The sequence below is a fragment of the Labrus mixtus genome, chromosome 19 (assembly GCF_963584025.1).
Source record: "Labrus mixtus chromosome 19, fLabMix1.1, whole genome shotgun sequence".
NCBI lineage: Eukaryota > Metazoa > Chordata > Actinopteri > Labriformes > Labridae > Labrus > Labrus mixtus.
In genome coordinates this window covers 7,261,885-7,279,553 of record NC_083630.1, presented here as the reverse complement: position 1 = coordinate 7,279,553, position 17,669 = coordinate 7,261,885, and the positions used below count along the sequence as shown (strand labels likewise).

At 41.2% G+C, this 17,669-nt stretch overlaps 1 protein-coding gene across 2 annotated transcripts; it reads left to right on the top strand.

The window, feature by feature from the left end:
• The first annotated feature begins 15 nt into the window (after nt 1-15).
• pdcd6 (programmed cell death 6) lies at nt 16-17,527 on the top strand. 2 transcript variants are annotated; one of them, XM_061064120.1, is made up of 6 exons: nt 16-234; nt 5,494-5,555; nt 13,773-13,817; nt 14,818-14,988; nt 16,154-16,263; nt 16,972-17,527. In XM_061064120.1, exons 1-6 carry the CDS (start codon nt 152-154, stop codon nt 17,068-17,070), a joined length of 570 nt encoding a protein of 189 aa, XP_060920103.1. In that variant the 5' UTR covers nt 16-151; the 3' UTR covers nt 17,071-17,527. The 2 variants fall into 2 exon arrangements, with proteins under 2 accessions (XP_060920103.1, XP_060920104.1); XM_061064121.1 differs by having other exon boundaries at nt 20-234; nt 14,818-14,976.
• The last annotated feature ends 142 nt before the right edge of the window (nt 17,528-17,669 follow it).

Sequence of the window (17,669 nt, the reverse complement as noted above, 5' to 3'; positions counted from 1 at the left end):
TTGGCCACGCCTCTGTGCGTGAGGAGGCAAGCAGCAACGTGAAGGTTGGGTGGTGGAGTCTGATTGAAGCTGCTTAGAGGAGAAACTACAGCAGGAAGAAGTCGGTCTGTCGGGCTTACTAGCACAATTTTGACAGCACATTCCCTTTAAAATGGCGTATCACAGTCCGTACAAAGCTCCGCCGCACATCAACGCCCCCCCGGACCAGAGCTTTCTGTGGAATATCTTTCAGAGGTGAGTGGGTGAAAAGACGGGTTGTTTCTGTCTGCCTGTGTCCGCTCCGCAGCGAACACTGCTGTCGTTTGTAGCAAGGAGAGGAAGAAAAGGGATGGGCTATGTCCGTGGTGACACTGTTTCATTGACAGGTCGTCTTTATTCCTGGGTGTCTTTAAACTATTTTCGGTGAAAAGCAGTGCTCCTCAATGAAGTAAGTGATCTCTCTGTGAGCTCTGAGGTTTCCCCTCAGCTGCTTCCTGGAAATACAACTGCAGAGTGTGTTCATAAATAGCCTGTACGTCCAATAGCTATCAGGCTATTCGTCACGTTGCTGTTCAAAATGCAGTGTATAGAATTAGCTACTATACTCCAGTACTGGCACACAGCATTTTTAAAGGTGTTAAATGTTGACTGGTAGGCTACTTAAGTAAATAGCAGGCATGTGGCTCAACCAGGAAACTGTCTTCTATGGCTTAATAGTTCACAAACTATGGTCCAAAGACCTCCAGGAGTCCTTGAAGGCTTTTTGTTCTGGGCTCTCCTAGAATAAGAGGGACCATTTTCCCACAGTCAAATTTTTATTGTAAACATAGAAATGTGTCATCTTTTGAATGAATGATTCACACTGCTGTCTGTGTCAACAGTGAATGAACCTGTCAAGGTGGGCTTTCCTGATATTATCTGACAGTTGTAAGTCTATATGACGCAGTGTGTATCTATTTATGGGACTCAAACGTAAAGACATTAAGCTCTCTCCAGCATAATTACAATGACATGCATGTTTTCTCGTTCCTGAGCTGATGTTAACAGTATCAGTGGCTGCGTTCAACCAGTGATAGTCATCAGTTTCAGCATGGCCTGAGTCAAAAGTGTGTCAGCAGCTAAGAAGGTCACCAGAGAAGACAGAGGGGGGGGAAAAAGTTGATAAGCTTTGGCCCCCGGTTCTAGTAAGCTATATAGTTATGTAATACTGCAGAGAATTCTTCCCTGCTGCTAACAACATTGAGATGCTGCACGCATAGCGAGGCTTGAAACACTCTTTACAAATTATTTATGTGTGGTGCAAAACCCCTTAGAAATCAGGTTGCATGTAGACATTTACCAGCATGCTCTTTTGCTCTCTTCTTTGTTTCTCTTCATCTCTCTCACACATTCCTTATCTGTCACTCACAGAAACAGTGCTGCTCATGGCAATCATGTAACTATGGAGTGATCCTCACATGGGGTCATTCTACATGTAACCTGAAAGACTCTCGTGTACACACAGTCATCCCTCACATGAGCGTTACGCTGCAACATCTGCTGCCTCTTGGTCGAAATCTGGCAGAGCAGCGCTGGAATTCCCTGGTCATGTGATCAGAGTCAATAGAGCATACTTGAAGCGGGAGGCCTCCTAATCTCTGTGACACACACGCACTTCACAATATGACTCACCGTCCTCACAGTCTTTGGTAATCCTTTCATCTTAGTTCACACTTTTAAACTAGTCATGCCATGGGAGAACAAATGATTCTCATGTGTTCGTGAGTGTGTTTCATTCTCACCGTGTTTGACGCAGCTCATTCAGAAGGTAGACTGCAGCCTGACTATCATCCAACGAATGAGATCTATTGCTCTCTTTTTTAGATGTATTCAATACCATGCCATGACTGCGAATGTGTGAATGGTGTTACGATGCCGTGTGTAAAACAAGGGAGGAGGACCCAACTGCGGAAACCAAAAACTATTTATTTAAAATATAGATCAAAATTCCAAAACATGAAAAAACAAGGAGCCACCAGGAAGCACAAGAGACACTAGCAAACTGACATACGACAAACCACATACCACAAACACATACAATCAACTGACACAGGAGGGAAGAAACACAGAGACTAAATAGACACAGGGGTAATCAAACACAGGTGAGACTAACGACACAGGTGAAGACAATGAGGGCAATCACACAGGCAGGAATACAAGAAACACAGAGGACAACTACAAACCAAATCATGAAACACTAAAAACACACAGAACTCAAGAACGAATAAAACACACCAGAACAAGAAGAAACACCAAACACTGAAAAACAAAACTAAAAAAAGACCAAATCATGACAAATGGTTTTAATTTGAATCAACAATGCAGATAATTTTTCAGTAAATGTGAAAACAATGATCACTGACCATACTGCTACTGCTAAGTAAACTGCAGATGAAGACAACACATTCAAACTTGTAGGAAAACAAAAAAATGACTTTTGAGGAAAAGGTGCCAGTTTCCCAAAATAATACAAGCGAAAGTTTTATTTACATAATGTTAGTTAAATTTGTCAAAGAAAAAAGTTAACAGTATCAGAAATAGACCAAAAAGTAGCAATTGAAAATGACTGCTGGACACCAGAATTTCCTTTTTAAGGCTTTGTGAGTGCAGCCTAAATTTAGAAGTTTCAGTTTTCTTCTCAGGAGCCACAGTTACATTGCCTTTCTTTTGGAACGATTATGTGGAAAGTAGGGCGTCCTTTGTTCCGCAGGCCATAATCCAACCTTATTTCTTAATAGGAAACATTGAAACATGGGAAAAACTGAGCAGAATTCCAGACCAAGCGATAGTGTTTTGTTGTCTGACTCCATATTGGAGTGCGTGAAGATGGAAATGCCAGATGTTTAACTGTCTGTGCTGCAGGCAAGAAGGTGTTTTAATGATGTGTAACTTCTTCAGTGTCTGTTTGTGGACGGTCCAGCCAGGTTACTTCACCTGAGGATGAGGGAATGCGTCAGTAAATGGTCATGGTCAAGACATAGGTGCGGGTATAAGAGGAGAGCTTATTTTTACACACACACTTCTTTGTGTTAATCAGTGTATGGTAAAGGTAGGGTACCCCCCCCCCCCCCCCCCCCCCCCCGCTTCCAACAACCAAACCAGTCCTCAGCTTCACCTTGACAAAGCTCTCATTTATACAGGCATGAAAAAGTTGTTTTTCTTACCGGGGGGGAGCGAGGAGAACACACAGACTTAAAGCTGATCAGCGATAAAGGCTCTAGACATGAAGACTTGAGCGCACGTTAAGCGTCACTGCTGGGAGTGGAAACCCAACCCATAAAATCAGCACTAGACCAGCTCTGTGTTTGTTTTTGTTTTTTTCTCATGGGGGGGTTCCCTGTCTCCTCCTCCCTGTAATTTTCTCTGCTGGTATTCAGAGTGTGTTTGTTGAATGGATCTGTATTGACATTTGGGTCAGGTAGGTTGCTAAGGAACAACTGAGTCACTGGACGGTTGAGTAAGCTGTTTCTTTTTCAAACTGTGAACTCGAATTTGTGTCACAGTCCAGCCTGTTGATGTTTTTATGTTTCAGCCAAGGACTCGCGGTGATGTCAGGGCTGAGTTAAAAAACAATTTTGGGGGAGATTGTCTCACAATCAAACCCTCTAACAGCTTAAGATTTGTTTTGTTATTAATGCTTTTTTTTTATTAGTGAGCGGGGTTTCCCCTCATGCTTGTACATTTTTTCCATGACCTAACACATCTGGATTTTGGTCAGGAGATGATGACATGTCCTGAAAGTGTTTCTGAGTTGAGCTCTACTTTGACTCTGACCGAGGAACAGAGGAACAAAAATAAACCAAGAGGCTTTTAAAAACAACTCACCACACTTATCCACATACATTTTTTGTTTAATGTTTAACATATGAATACACAGGAGTGCTGAAAGATTGACTCATTGACATTCCCGTCAAGATCTACCTTTAAATACTGACACATCATTCAAAGTTAACCTCTTCCTTAAAGAAGGGGCAGCCAAGTGATTATCAGATCAATAACCCCACAGGAGCACGGTTCATTATTGAGGGAAGAGATTCATGATTTTGTTAAGACCTAACACCAAACCTTCTCTGGTTATAGGCTATCCAGAAGGAATGTAGTCTGATTTCTCTGTTTGCATCCATGTAAACTGAACGTGAATTAAAAACAACCATTAAATGCAATTTGGTCACATTCCCTTAAAATCTAGCATCTTTTTATGATATTTTATTTTTTTCTTCTGACTAAGGATTTAAAGATTAATCGTAAAATCGCTATAAATCGATTCAAAGGTGTCAAGATTCACATCGGTACTCTGAAAAATGAATTGCAATAATATGGTGAGCGTCAGCAGCTGCAGAGCAAGATCTTGAAATTGAGGGCGCACCACCGTCTTTTAAATCGGAGGATAGATAACAGACAAAACTGTGTGCCTATAGTGCAAGAAGACAGAGAACTACACAAATAGCACAACCAACATAATGTAGCATTTAATCGACACCACAACTAGAAGCTCCAATCACCTCCCCTTGTTGTGGGAAAACACATTAAGAGGCCAAACCACACTGACGAGTGGGTTTGCGGCCTCTAAGAGAATCTTTCTCAGTCATCATTTCTTTACAGTCTCATTTAGTAAAATAAAGAGAGAAGCGTAGGGTGAACCCAGTGTCTTGAATTGAATCGTGAGTTGAGTGAATCGTTACATCTCTTCTTCTGACATGTTATAGTCGAGGCACTGGTGTAGCTCAGTCGGTATCAGCCTCCCAATGTACAGAGGCTAAGTCCTCGACATGCTGCTTGTTACTTCAACTCCCTGGCCTGCGACCAATTTGTGCAGGTCGTCCATACTTTGTCTTCCCAACATGTCTCCTCTCTCTTCAGCTGTCCTGTCTTAAATAAATAAAAAGGATAAATGCATACAAGGCCAAGCAAATTCTAAAAGAGGAGAAATGAATAAACAGAATAGTTATTTGCAGACCTGCCATCACTATTTATAAGACAATGACTTTTTTTTCTTTATTCATTGATTGACTTTTTGGTACATAAAGTGTCAGACAGGAATGAAAGCTCATAATTGCCCTAAACCCAAATGTGGAAGTTAGAATCTGAGAACTATATGTTTAAAAATGTAATTTGGGTTTTGGTTTCACTTATCAAAAAAATATGGAAGAATGTCACTGACACTGCCGGTAGCACAAGTGGTTAGTGTGGTTGCCAAAATTAAGTTTTACTTTGTCTTTATGTACACACACACACACACACACTCTCAGAACTTGTCTGGCTAGTCTCAAGGGATCTGCAAACATACAGACTGCCTGTGTCCTGATCACAGGACTCCATTCATGCTCCATTGACTGTTGAAAAACTGACACGCGTTCAGGAGCATCAAGTTTCAGCTGGCGAGTGGTGATGCCGGCTCCCATTGTGAGTCTGAGTGTGTGGGTGTGTAAAGTTGTTAATGCAAGCAGTAATCTAATCTGTGTTTTCTTTCCCCAGGGTCGACAAGGACCGGAGTGGAGTGATATCAGACTCAGAGCTTCAGCAGGCCTTATCGAACGGTATGTATCAGTGTCTGCTCTGCCACTCCCCTTTCCTTCCTTTCTTATTACATCTCCTTGTTTCTGACCATTTGTCCCATTCTCTCCTCTCCCTCTCATCTCCACATTTCACATTTTTATAACTTCCTCTTCCTCTCTTTCTGTTTGTACCCTCTATCTCCCTGCCCCCCCATCTAGTCATTACACACTATTGCATTCAGCCGCTCTTTGATTTAAACGACTGCCATGCCTAAGCGTAAAATGGATTGTGATTTTATTTTTAACCCAGCGTGGCAGATGAGCTGAGTAAAGACGAATTATTGTTGTCCCGGGACAACAGAAAAGCAGGTGAAAAGTTTATCAGTGTAGCTTCAAAGAGAACACTTCAAAAAGCCTCTGCGTCTTTGTGATGACAGCCCACTGAACACTGTCAGAGATGATGGTTGAAACTCTCTCTCTCTCTGTCTGTGTGTGTGTGTGTGTGTGTGTGTGTGTGTAATTGTATCCTCTGCAGTCGAAACGGTGTCACAGATCTAGTAGAATGGTAAATGGAATTGGATTTTTACAGCGCTTTTCTAGTTTTTTTTAGATTTAAGACTGCTCACAGCTGCTTTTACACTACATGTCACATTCACTCATTCACACCACATTCACATACTGATGGCAGAGGCTGCTATGTGTCCATCAGGATGAACTAATTCCAATTAAATGCATTCACACACCGCTGCTTTTGCCACTTTGAAGCAATTTGGGGTTCAATGTCCTGCACGAGGAGGACACTTGGACATGTGGCCTGACGTTTTGGTCTAGAGTGACTTGCTCTTCCACTGAGTCACAGTCGCCCTCATCGGAGGATCCCACCATGATGTTTTAGAAAGGAAGGATACAGACGTTTTTTAACCACATAAACTATTAGAAAATAAAACTACACTTCCGATTCCAGCACACCAAATGATATCCTGACATGATGTTTGCTTCAAGCATGAGCGTGTCTGTCTGTGGACAGTATTCAAAATATGTCATCCATATAGAGAATTCATTGACCTGGAATGAAAATTGAGAGGAAACTAAAGAGGCTGATTTCTGAAAGCAGTTCCTCTATTGAAGAATAGTCGACATCATTATAAGCTGTCTAACAACTAGTGCAGACCGCTGTCGGCTCACGTGATGATGATGACCATGTGCTACTATCAGCGTCACTTGAAGCAACATCATTTCTGATGACAGGGACAGCTGATCATAGCTGGATCATTTGTCAGTCGGTTGATGTTAACAGCTGTTTGGGTACTGTTGGATAAAGGCTCAACGTTCAGTGTTACTAATAAAGGCTTCATGTTATCAGTGTTCATGGAGCCTGTTATCTGTTTAGCAATCCCCTGCACAGAACTCTGCATACTTTTTCTACTGCCACAATGCCTTTGTATCATTTTTTAAATTGAAAATATAAATGAGGTGACTCATACCAGAGTGAACACTGAGGAATCATCCGCCTCACATGCGTCTGAGTTCTAACAAATGGTTGTTTGCTGACTGGTAGACCTTAGAGATCAACTTTTCCTTAAGACTTCTTTTGAGTTCATAATAAAAGTAAATGGAGGAAAACAAGATCAATTCCAGTCGTAAAATCTTTCCAATTAAAAGGAAAATCGTTTCAACACTTTATTTCATTTCTCTAATGTGGGCGGCAGTAGCTCAGTCTTTAGGGACTTGAGTTGGGAACAGGAGGGGTGCCAGTTCAAGTCCCGGTGTGTACCCAAATCTGGAAATTGGTCTGGTAGCTGGAGAGGTGCTAGTTCACTTACAGGGCACTGCCGATGTGCCCTTGAGCAAGGCACTGACAGAGAAAGAGTAATGCCAAAATGAGAAGAATAAATTACCAAATCATATTTTTTTACAGGAAACCAATTTGTCCCAAACTGAGCATGAAAAATAAAAAATATATAAGGATATAAGAACACATTTACAACACCTTGAAGACAAGGCCACACAAAGAGGAGTCGCTACATCAACCCATAACTTCATACATTTTGATATAGTATTTTTAATTTTGATATAGGATAGTGAAGGCAGATATGTCTGAGTGCAAGAATTAAATGAGCTAATAAGCTAGCCACCCTTCTTTGTGTTTATGTAAATGTAAAGAAGGAGACAAAAAATGTGGAGATTAAACTGCAGCAAGGATCATTTTCTGTGCTGTAGAACGGGAGTTAATTTGGTTCACAGATTGAGAGGAAATAACAAAAAAAAATCAGTATGAAAGCATCCAGAGAGAGGACATGAGCACCGCGGCTGCCAGTAAAGAAAGTGTAATCACTTTTTTGTTCTGTGTGGCTCAGGAGGACGGGGAAGATTGTAACTGGATTAAGGCTCAGTTCCCACCAGGCCTCCTGAACAAAACAAAGTAGACTTGTGATTCTGCAAGGCGGAATATGAAGCGCTGTTGTATAAATAACACAGGTCATCTTCTCTGCTCAAGTCCTGGGAAGTGAAGGTGGTTTTACACTTGCTTGAACTGTAGAGTATACCGAGGGGAATATCTGTTTCCAAGCCCGTACCCGACACAGCACCAGCTTCCCTCTTGACCTTGCTCCCTGTGAGACAGGAAGGTTGAAATCCTGTAATGATTAATGTGACGTGCATTTCAGAGTACGGGTTGCCCAGAAACTCGAGCACAGATTTGATGTTTGTCTTCTCATTAAAATATAATGTGTTCCCCACCAAGTTAATGGCTGAATTGCTCAGGCAGTTTTTCAAAGACTTTTTCAACAGATTACTCTCAGAAACCCATTTTTCTAGGCACTTCAGAGGGATGAAAACAAAAAAAACAAAAAAAGAAGTGTTGAAGCCAGCAGCAGCAGTGAAAGAAGCTGTTATCAGGCTGCGCAGTGGCCCTGGCTCCGCATACTGATTACTGTGCGAGAGTGTGTTTGTGCGTGCATGCATGAAAATGTGTGTTTGTCTACAGTATGTGTTAGCATTGCTCCTTTTTTTTTTCTCACTTAATTCCACAGGTCAGTCAGACGCCTTTTTTTGTTTACATTGATTTATACTGTGCGTGTTTGTTTTTGTCAGTGTTGTGTTGATTTGCATCTTGCTGTGTTTGTGCTTGTAGCCAATGGCAGGTTTTTCCTGGTCCGCTCTCTGCCAGCTCATTGGGCTCACCGTGAAATGAAACAGAGCCAGTGAGGCTCGACAACACACACACTGCAGCACATCCTGCCCGCATGCGACAGCCACCAGCCATCCTCCTGTGTGTCCGTCGCAGCTCTACTGACCACACGAATGCTTCATTTATTTAGTTTCAAACCATCAACCAAGCTTTGTCAGCTCTGATGCTCTGTTGGCCTCTTTGACCTCTTTGTGTATCACCTACCTCGTGTTTTTTCTCCTCTCTCTCCTCCCTTAGGGCAGCAGTGTCTAGAGAGTATCACAGCTCTGGAGGCTGGAGAGGGAAACAGGTTTTCAGACCTGCTCATGCTGTTTACACTCCTCCATCCTCTGTTATGTCGGCACCACATATTCTTTCTTCCCTTATCGCTTCCAGTCCTCTCTCTTCCAGCACCTGCTTTTTAACATTTTTTAAAAAACCTGTCAGCCCTTGTTCCCTTTTTCTTTTGAAAGCTGAAAACCTGCCAACAGAGCATGCTTTGTTTTTTCTTCAAATGGTGGCTCACTTTATGCTCACTGTGAAGTGATGTCCCTTATTTAGTACTACAAACTGCATTATAGGAGTGGCATCACATCTTCCTACTGGCAGATGATTGTTTGGTTTGTGTTTTGAAAACGAATGCACAAGACTTTTCAAGGCGGGCTGGTTTTGCGGCGTCGTTCTCCTCTTCTTTCCTCTTCTTATTCTTCCCCTCTCTTATCCTCTCATATTCTCATTTCTCCTCTTCTGCCCTCATCTTTCCTCTTCTATCTCCTCTTCTCTCTTATTTCCTCCGCCCACACTCCTCAGGAGGATATGGCACACACTCAGAACCTGCTGTGTCCTCTGTCTGTTTGTCCTCTCTTGTCTCTCGCCCATGCTCCCTAGTCCCACTTCTTTTGCTCTTTCTCTCTCTATTTGCCCTCCCTCTTCTCCTCCCTGTCTCCACGCCTTAATCTGTCTTGGGTGTGACAACAAAACCTCCCTGAGACACTGAGTGGCTTTGAGCCACATGAGTGTATGTCCATGTCTGTATGGTGTGTACACCTTTTAGCTGCACTATTTACTATAAATATGGACATTTTTGGCCTCCCTTTCATTCTGCAGTGAAAAGACATCTTACCAACATCCTCCCTCACTCCCCTGCGCACAGATTTATACTCCTTCTTGAGTTATTTATTTAAGTGTGTAGGAGCAGTAACAGGCACTAAAATTGCTGATACGATTGAGAGAGCACAGGCTTGCAGATTGCAGAGTCGACCGAATGGCAGGACTCAAACAGCTCTCTCTACAACTCTTACCCTGACACTTGAAGCAATTTGAAGCATTTGTTTAAACTCGGTTACACTCTGGTAGTGTTACAAAACAGCAGGTATGGATTTTTATTGTTAGTATTGAGCTTTTTTAAAAAACCTTTTCCCTGTAATCAGTGATAAATCCTACTGCTGCATTTGTGTTATAGTTGCCATTGGTGGAGATGCATCATGCATTCACTGATTGTTTAACACATTGTCATTTTTAGCATATGGTCAGAGAAATGTTTCCTCTTACTTAATGAGATTCCTTCTGCCTTGACAGCTGGTCTATGTCTCACACATCATGACTATTGTCTGGCATAAAGCAGCAGAACTGAGTATGATCCGCTGACTATAGTAACAGTGTCTTTTTGCGGAATGAAATATTATTGTATTTTAATATTGCATTGCATAAGTTTTCAGCAAATCAAGAAGAAATCCTACTTAAGGGTGGTTAGGCTGTTTTTGAGAATGATGGATGTTTGTGATTTTTTTTGTTTTACAAAATTAAACCACTACCTTGGGAAAACAGCATTTAGCTTCTGTATGTTGGTTTAGTCAACTGAGACGACTTTTAGGGTGTCAGACAGTAAATTTGTCTGTAAAAGTTCTTGTCCATGTGTGCTTGCTTGCATATGCCTAGTGTAGTGCGTACACAAGAGTCTCACTGAGCTCCATCACAGCCGTTATATGTATTTGTATACACTGCGGTTTGCTCACTCTGTTTTTCCACCAGCCTGGCTCTCTCCTCACTTCTCGCTCCCTGCGCCTCACCCCTGGCGGTTGGGCTCCCCAGTGAGAGAGCCCAGTGTGTGGACTGGACAGAGGGTATATTGTACCAGCAGGCCATCAGACGCACACACAGAACACACACAAACATCTCAACCATACTGACCACCTCACACTAGGCAGTCACAGTCAGTCTGGTATTCATTGGTGACCTCACAGCTCGCTACTGGTGTGAAGAGAGGGAGTGCATTAGTGTGGCTGGAGAGGTCACAGCTTGTTCTCCTTCCCCTGCCTTTATACTCGTTCTAGAAATTACTCTAAAGCTGGGGCAGCATTCATCAGACGTTTTGAAAAGATTTTAGCTTTTTTTGCTCTGTCGGTCTGATTGGATGTTCATTTTGCAGATAAAGCTATTTAAAATGTTATTTTAGACAATTAGGACAGATTATTGTTCAATACAATAGTTTTGTAAGTGTTAGTTTGAAGCCAAACGTGCAGTAAATGGTGGAAGATTCAGGCCAATTGTTGATTGCTGATTGTTAATGCATTCTTGTGTAATGAATTTGTAATCCGTCATTTAGAGGACATGCAACATTAAGAGTATGAAACAAAAAAACATAGACCGTGTTTTAAATCTGGACATTGCCTCTTTGACATCACCAAGCACTGCGGCAACCTCCGGTGTTGAAAAATGAAGCCAATGCAGAAGTGCAATATCCTGCAGTTTGTTGAGTTGCCGCTTGAGACTTGCTGCAGAAGCCCCCGGAAGTCACTCATAGATTTTGATATTATGAGGGATAAGCATTATTCACAAGAAGGCGCATAGCTGACCTGATTGACGGGTGGGGGCGCAGTGTAGCTGTTTGTCAGGTGGTCATGTTAAGGAGGTGTACGACCCGCCTCAGCTTCAGCTCTTAGCCTGTCGTTAGGTTGACTGAAAGTTAGGTTGAGACAGCATTTCCAGCATGGACGGGCTTCCCAAGACCTCTGCAAGGAACAGACGGGTTGAAGACACTCAGGCTTCATCCATTAATATTTACAGTCTATGGACATCAGCCTTTGGTTTGCGGGCACCATACTCCATTTTTTTCAATGTTTCTGTTGCTTCAGGTCAGACCTCGTTAAGATAGTGACTGAATACTAACCCTGTCCCAGAACAGCTCCACCAACAGGCCTCAGACATCCTCAGTCATCAATAAGAAAGAGAAGCTGCAGCATGTCGAGTGCCTTCTCTGAACACTGGAGTAAAACCCAAACTACATATTTGTAATCAAATATCGTAACCTCTTGAAGACTTTTTTGCCCCATATTCTTTTATTTGGACCCTTTTTAAGGATCTTTTTAAAGGCAAAAATAAATCAGCAGTAACATATTTTTTGTATTATCTGTTTTGCTTGCAATGTTTTATTAAATGCGGTGCTCCATTTGAAAAATAAACGTATCCAAGTTCTCTCAATGCAAACATAACAGGGAACATCACAGAGTGAGAACGGTTCAATGCTTCATCTAGGGGATGTTAAAATTCTGCAGATGCTTGTTTTAGAGACTGCAGAGAGGGATCTCAGCAAAAGTAGTAAGCTTAGGTTACTGCAACACAAACTAAACTTCAAAGATTTGATCGCCCTGCTCATCGACCTTGTGTCACTTCTCTTCCGTTGCCTTTCTTCTGATTATCTTTTGTCTTCTTGTACCTTTCTCTTTCTTCATTTTATATAGTGCTGTTGTGTTCTTTTTGGTCTTGTATCTTCTTGTCACCACCGCTTCCTACACTCTTTTTATTTCTGGTCTTGAACTGTGTGGCCGCTGTGTAATAAAGTCAGATGGTGAGTCAGCAAGGATTTAGATGGCCCTGATAAATCTCTGTGTCTTGAGAGTTGAGCGTGTGAAGAAGGCTGTAAAGTATAACACTCTGCTCAACTAAAGCCCCATCAGTCTTTTCCTGAACATAAAACTGACAAAGACTTTCACTTATGTTTGAAGAGCTTGTTTCATGGATGATAAAGACAAAAAAAAGTGTGTTCAACTCGCCTGCTTTTGATTTATTGTCATTTTGACAAATATTTGTCATTGTGGAGGGAAAGCAAGGTGGATCCTATTATATTATAGAGGATCAAACTGTTATTATAAACCATATAACACTATTAATATGTTTAGCTCTCTGACACTTTATCTAAAGTCATCTGCTGAGATTTGAGTAACATACCAGGACCCTGAAAGTGAAGAGACTAAATGAACCCAGGTCTTGTTCATTGTTGTCTTCACACCTCTTCTTTTTCCGACTGTCATTTCGAAAGGTCTTCATTATAAAGTTGTGTTACTAAAGTGGAGGGGCTGTGGCTCAGTTAGTAGAGTTGTTCGACTCTCAACCGCAAGGTCGGAGGTTTGATCCCCAGCTCCTTCAGCCACATGTCCGATGTGTCTTTGGGCAAGACATTAAGCCCCCGATTGCTCCCACTGCTTTGTTGGCGGCGTATGAGTATGTATGAATGGGATTAGTTACTTCCGATGGTCACTTTAACTCTGCCATCAGTGTGTGAATGGGTTAAATTTGACCTGCGGTTTAAATATACAAGCTCAAGTCCATTTACCATTGAAAATCAACCTATGCTTCTATTATGCTGTCATCCTTTTAGACTTGAAAGAAAAATAGTTTTCCCTAAAATCAATAAAGCAAAATCCTAAGAAACTTATAATCAGTGTTGGATGATTCATATGTCAGTAAGTGTTAGTTTGAAATTAAAATGAACAATGTGTTTTGTTATCAAGACATATTAAAGTCTTGTATCCCACATTAAAGATTGTAAATAGGAATAAAATAATTGTGTTCCTTATGTATTCTTTATCTATGTTCCGTTATTGTGTTTGTTACATATTTCTGGGAAAATACAATTTTAATGATCTAATGTTAATGGTCAAAAAAGTAAGAGGCTACCCACTGCAGTTTCTATCACCCTCTGTTATAGTCGATTACAGAAACGTATGTGACAAAGCTTTAAGTTTGTTCTTCTTCTACATTCACATATCTCACTGGCCCGGTATGTCAACTTGTTTTCTTCTCTCTCACAGGCACATGGACTCCTTTCAACCCAGTGACCGTCCGCTCTATCATATGTGAGTATCTGCTGACAGTGACCGATTCACTTTGACACAATTCTCCGTTGTTCTAAAACTGTGCATGTTGTTGTTTATTTACCCTCATCTCCATGACGATGGGGTAAATGAATTACATTTTGAGCAGTCGGAGGGTAGAATTAAACGATCTCTGGCTTTAGTAACTGCTGTTTTAGCGAAAACCTGCAGCTATCAATCAAAGGAGGAGGAGGAGGAAGCAGCTGGAGGAGATGGGAGCGTTTCTCGCTGATTCCCTTAGACTCTAAATATTGATTATATGCACGCTCAGCTGCAAAAAGAAGCAGAGGTTCAAAACGTAAAAACTCTGAAATGCAGTTAAGGACAAGGATGGCCGCTCTTTGACTGCAGGTCAGGCTGTCGCTCAGCACAGATAAAGCATCACATGTTGTACTGAGATTCATGAAATGTATCTCTCTTTTTCAAATCTGATAAAAACGGCTGATTCTTTTTAAACTTGTGTTGTTGCCTCCAGTTAACACAAAATTCTGTTAAACATTTTTCCCCGGGTTACACATTTACTGTGTCAAATCTTTGTTGTGTGACTCGCACAGTAAATCCCCATAATTCCATCGCCTCTCCTTCCCTCTGTACCGAACTCAGTAAATCCATTGTTTAAAAGTCCCCCGGTAAGAAGCATACCCTGTGATAACACTCCCTTTGTTGGGGGGGGGGGGGGGGGTAATTGGATTGGAGCACATGGGGGAGTCAGTGGAGTATTGGTGGGGGGGGATCAGCCAGTTTTCTTTTTGTGGTAGTTTGCGTCTTATGAGGCAGGAGTAATTCAAATGTGAAACACATAATTTATTCTTCCTCGGGTCTCTGACAACCCTATCAAACTGTGTTATTCATTCTGCTGGATTTGTTCAATTTCATGCCCAAGTCCTTCATACCCAGAGCTGTCTGTTTTGACTGTATGTTTGTGTAAGTGTTTGACAAACAGAGGAAATAATGTCTGTTATATCCTCCCCCTCTCCTTCAGCCATGTTTGACAGGGAAAACAAAGGCGGGGTTAACTTCAACGAGTTCGCTGGAGTGTGGAAGTACATCACAGACTGGCAGAACATCTTCAGAACCTACGACAGGGACAACTCCGGCTTCATCGACAAGAACGAGCTCAGACAGGCGCTGACTGGTTTCGGTGAGCAGCGAAGTATGCTTTTACATCTAAACTAGATAGAAGTGGTGGAGGGCTTCGGTCGAAAGAATGTCCTGTCTCTGAGTCAAAAGGTCAGATTGGTTTTCCCTCTCAGCACCTCTGTCGATAGACCCGCATGCAGGTGGAAATCATTGATTAAGGGAGTGGTCTGGAATCCTATCCTTACTTTGGGTTTGGGGTTTATGTTCATACTCATCCATCCGTTCAGAGATGTTGGACATGCAATTATAATGTTGTGAATAATAGAGGACAAATCCAGAATCATGTTTCATCATGAAGAACATTTTGAAGGATTGTGACAAAGCTAACATGACCTGATAGAAAAGTGAAAAAGTAAATTATCTAAATCATTTACAAAGTTCATTGTTTGGTGTTTTTATTCTGATAAACCGAAATGTATACATGCAAGAGTGCAAGAAAGTGACTGATTTGCATTTGTCCTCTACTACTAACAAAAGTAAAAAGGTGAAGGCTTCTCGGGGTGTTTCACTCGTTATCATTTCTGTTTCTCTTTGTGCTTCTGTGGTCAGTGTTTGAATCGTCTCAAAGTCCCTCTCACAACACTTCTAATTGTGTTTAAGTTCAGTGACTATCTGAGCAGCCATTACATCACAAAACACAATTTTGACGACAGCGCTTTATTTCATACACTAGTTATGAAACAAATTCACACAACAGGCTACTTGAAGAAATATGACCTTTATATCTAAAAAGTCAAAAGTCAGCTTGTCATTGAAATGTTTATCTCCTTGAAGCCATTTTTCTTTTATTCCATGCCATAACTTAGGAACAGATGTTTCAGATACTGAAAAGGTGGTACCTGTCTTAGTTGCCCACCTTGAAACTGATTGACTGAAAACATCTCTGCTGTTCCTCCGTGCAGATATTTTTGAGGCATCCACATTTTAGAATTAGTTAGCGTCTTTGCAGAAGCATCAGACGTTGAAACATTGTCTACTGTCAAATCAAAGATCTGCTTCTATGGGCTTCACGATCTGTACAACAAAGTGTGTCAGAGCCTCTGGGGCTCAGAGCAGGGACTTTAGGACGATCAGGTCAGGATCCTTTCACAAAGCTGTGTGGGTGTCCAGAATGGAGATAATAATAATATACAAGTGTCTGAGTATTTTAAGAATGTTTGATTTGTTGTTGTGTGCAGGCTACCGTCTATCCGATCAGTTCTACGGCACACTGATAGAGAAGTTTGATCGTCAGAGGAAGGGACAGGTTGCCTTTGATGACTTCATCCAGTGCTGTATTGTACTACAGGTAAACGATTCACACCAAATAAGAATATACTGTACATATATGTGTATGACTTCTCCAGTTTTATTCCCCACATGTATGCACCATAGGCTCTTCATAAATGTCATGCACATGTGAATAAAGGATATGGTATGGTTAAGCACTTGATCACAACAAGGCTACTCTTGAAATCACAATTTTCAAAGAGGAGTTTTAATAATACATACTTAATAAATGAATTGCCTTCTTTTCTTTTGATTAATCATCTCCTGTGCAATTGCCACTTTAGTCTCTATGTTCTGTTTGTTCTTCACACAAATACGTTTTTATTTTAAGCAGCCAAGTGCAACTTTTATCTTTCACTAATGAACTAGCTAAGCAGCTGATCAGGGACTCTAGGTATCTAAAGCTCGACCTCCACTTGGTTTGAGACTTTTTGCAGGTCTTTATTGAGAGTGACTCTGTGAATGTATATCTGCATCTCCAAAAGTATAAAGTGAAGTATATAAGAACTTTAATGTGATGCAGTGTTTGTGTGCTTTGGCAGTGAAAGCATGAAATTTGACAAGGTGATGCAATACAGTTGTAACATAAACAATGTTTGAAACAATCAATAAATAAATAACCTTAAATGCATGAATGTATTTCCTCTTTGTTGTGTCAATAAGAAATAAGATTTTGTCTTTATTCCATCTGATCAGTCGAATGTCCTTTTTCCTTTCCTTTCCACAGAGGTTGACTGATGTGTTTAGACGGTACGACACGGACCAAGATGGTTGGATCCAGGTTTCATATGAACAATATCTATCCATGGTCTTCAATATAGTATAACGCACACAAATCACAACAGAAGAGCACAACTGGACACAACTGTGCCAAAGCTACAGGCACCTCCTGGATGTCTGCCATGGTGGACACTACAAGATTTTTTTTTAAATGAAATGTGTAGCCCCAGTTGGGGCTGTTTGTCACAAATTTATAAAAATAACAAGAAAACTTCAAAGAAGAGTTGATGAGGTTGAATACTGTCCAGATGACAGGATTTGTCAGAGGTACAACAACAGTGCTTGCCGTAATGAAAAAAATCAAAAAAATCTTGTAGTGTTTTTTTTTTTTTCTTGAATGACCAAACTGAGCTACGTCTGTGTGTGGGGTTGGGGGATTTTATGGACACATCATGTCTTCTTGTCTGTCAGTCAGTCTGTCTATTATTGTCAGCAAACTTTTTAATGTCTTAAATTTAACTGATACAATTAAAAAAAAAGATCTCTATTGAGAGTAAAAATGATGCATTAAAGTTATTATTTAAGATGCAATGCATGCTTTTCAGGGAAATTTAGTCCCACGTTGAAGCATGCTTTCCCTTTCTCTTGTCTTTTCCTCAGCCCTATTTTGCTCAAAGCCATGTTTACAAAACAGTGAAAGCAGTT

Coding starts and splice junctions, on each gene's coding strand:
- pdcd6 (XM_061064120.1), top strand. CDS start 152: ATGGCGTATCACAGTCCGTACAAAGCTCCGCCGCACATCAACGCCCCC. Junction 14,989..16,153: donor TGGTTTCGGTGAGCAGCGAA/GTATGCTTTTAC, acceptor TGTTGTGTGCAG/GCTACCGTCTATCCGATCAG. Junction 16,264..16,971: donor AGTGCTGTATTGTACTACAG/GTAAACGATTCA, acceptor TCCTTTCCACAG/AGGTTGACTGATGTGTTTAG.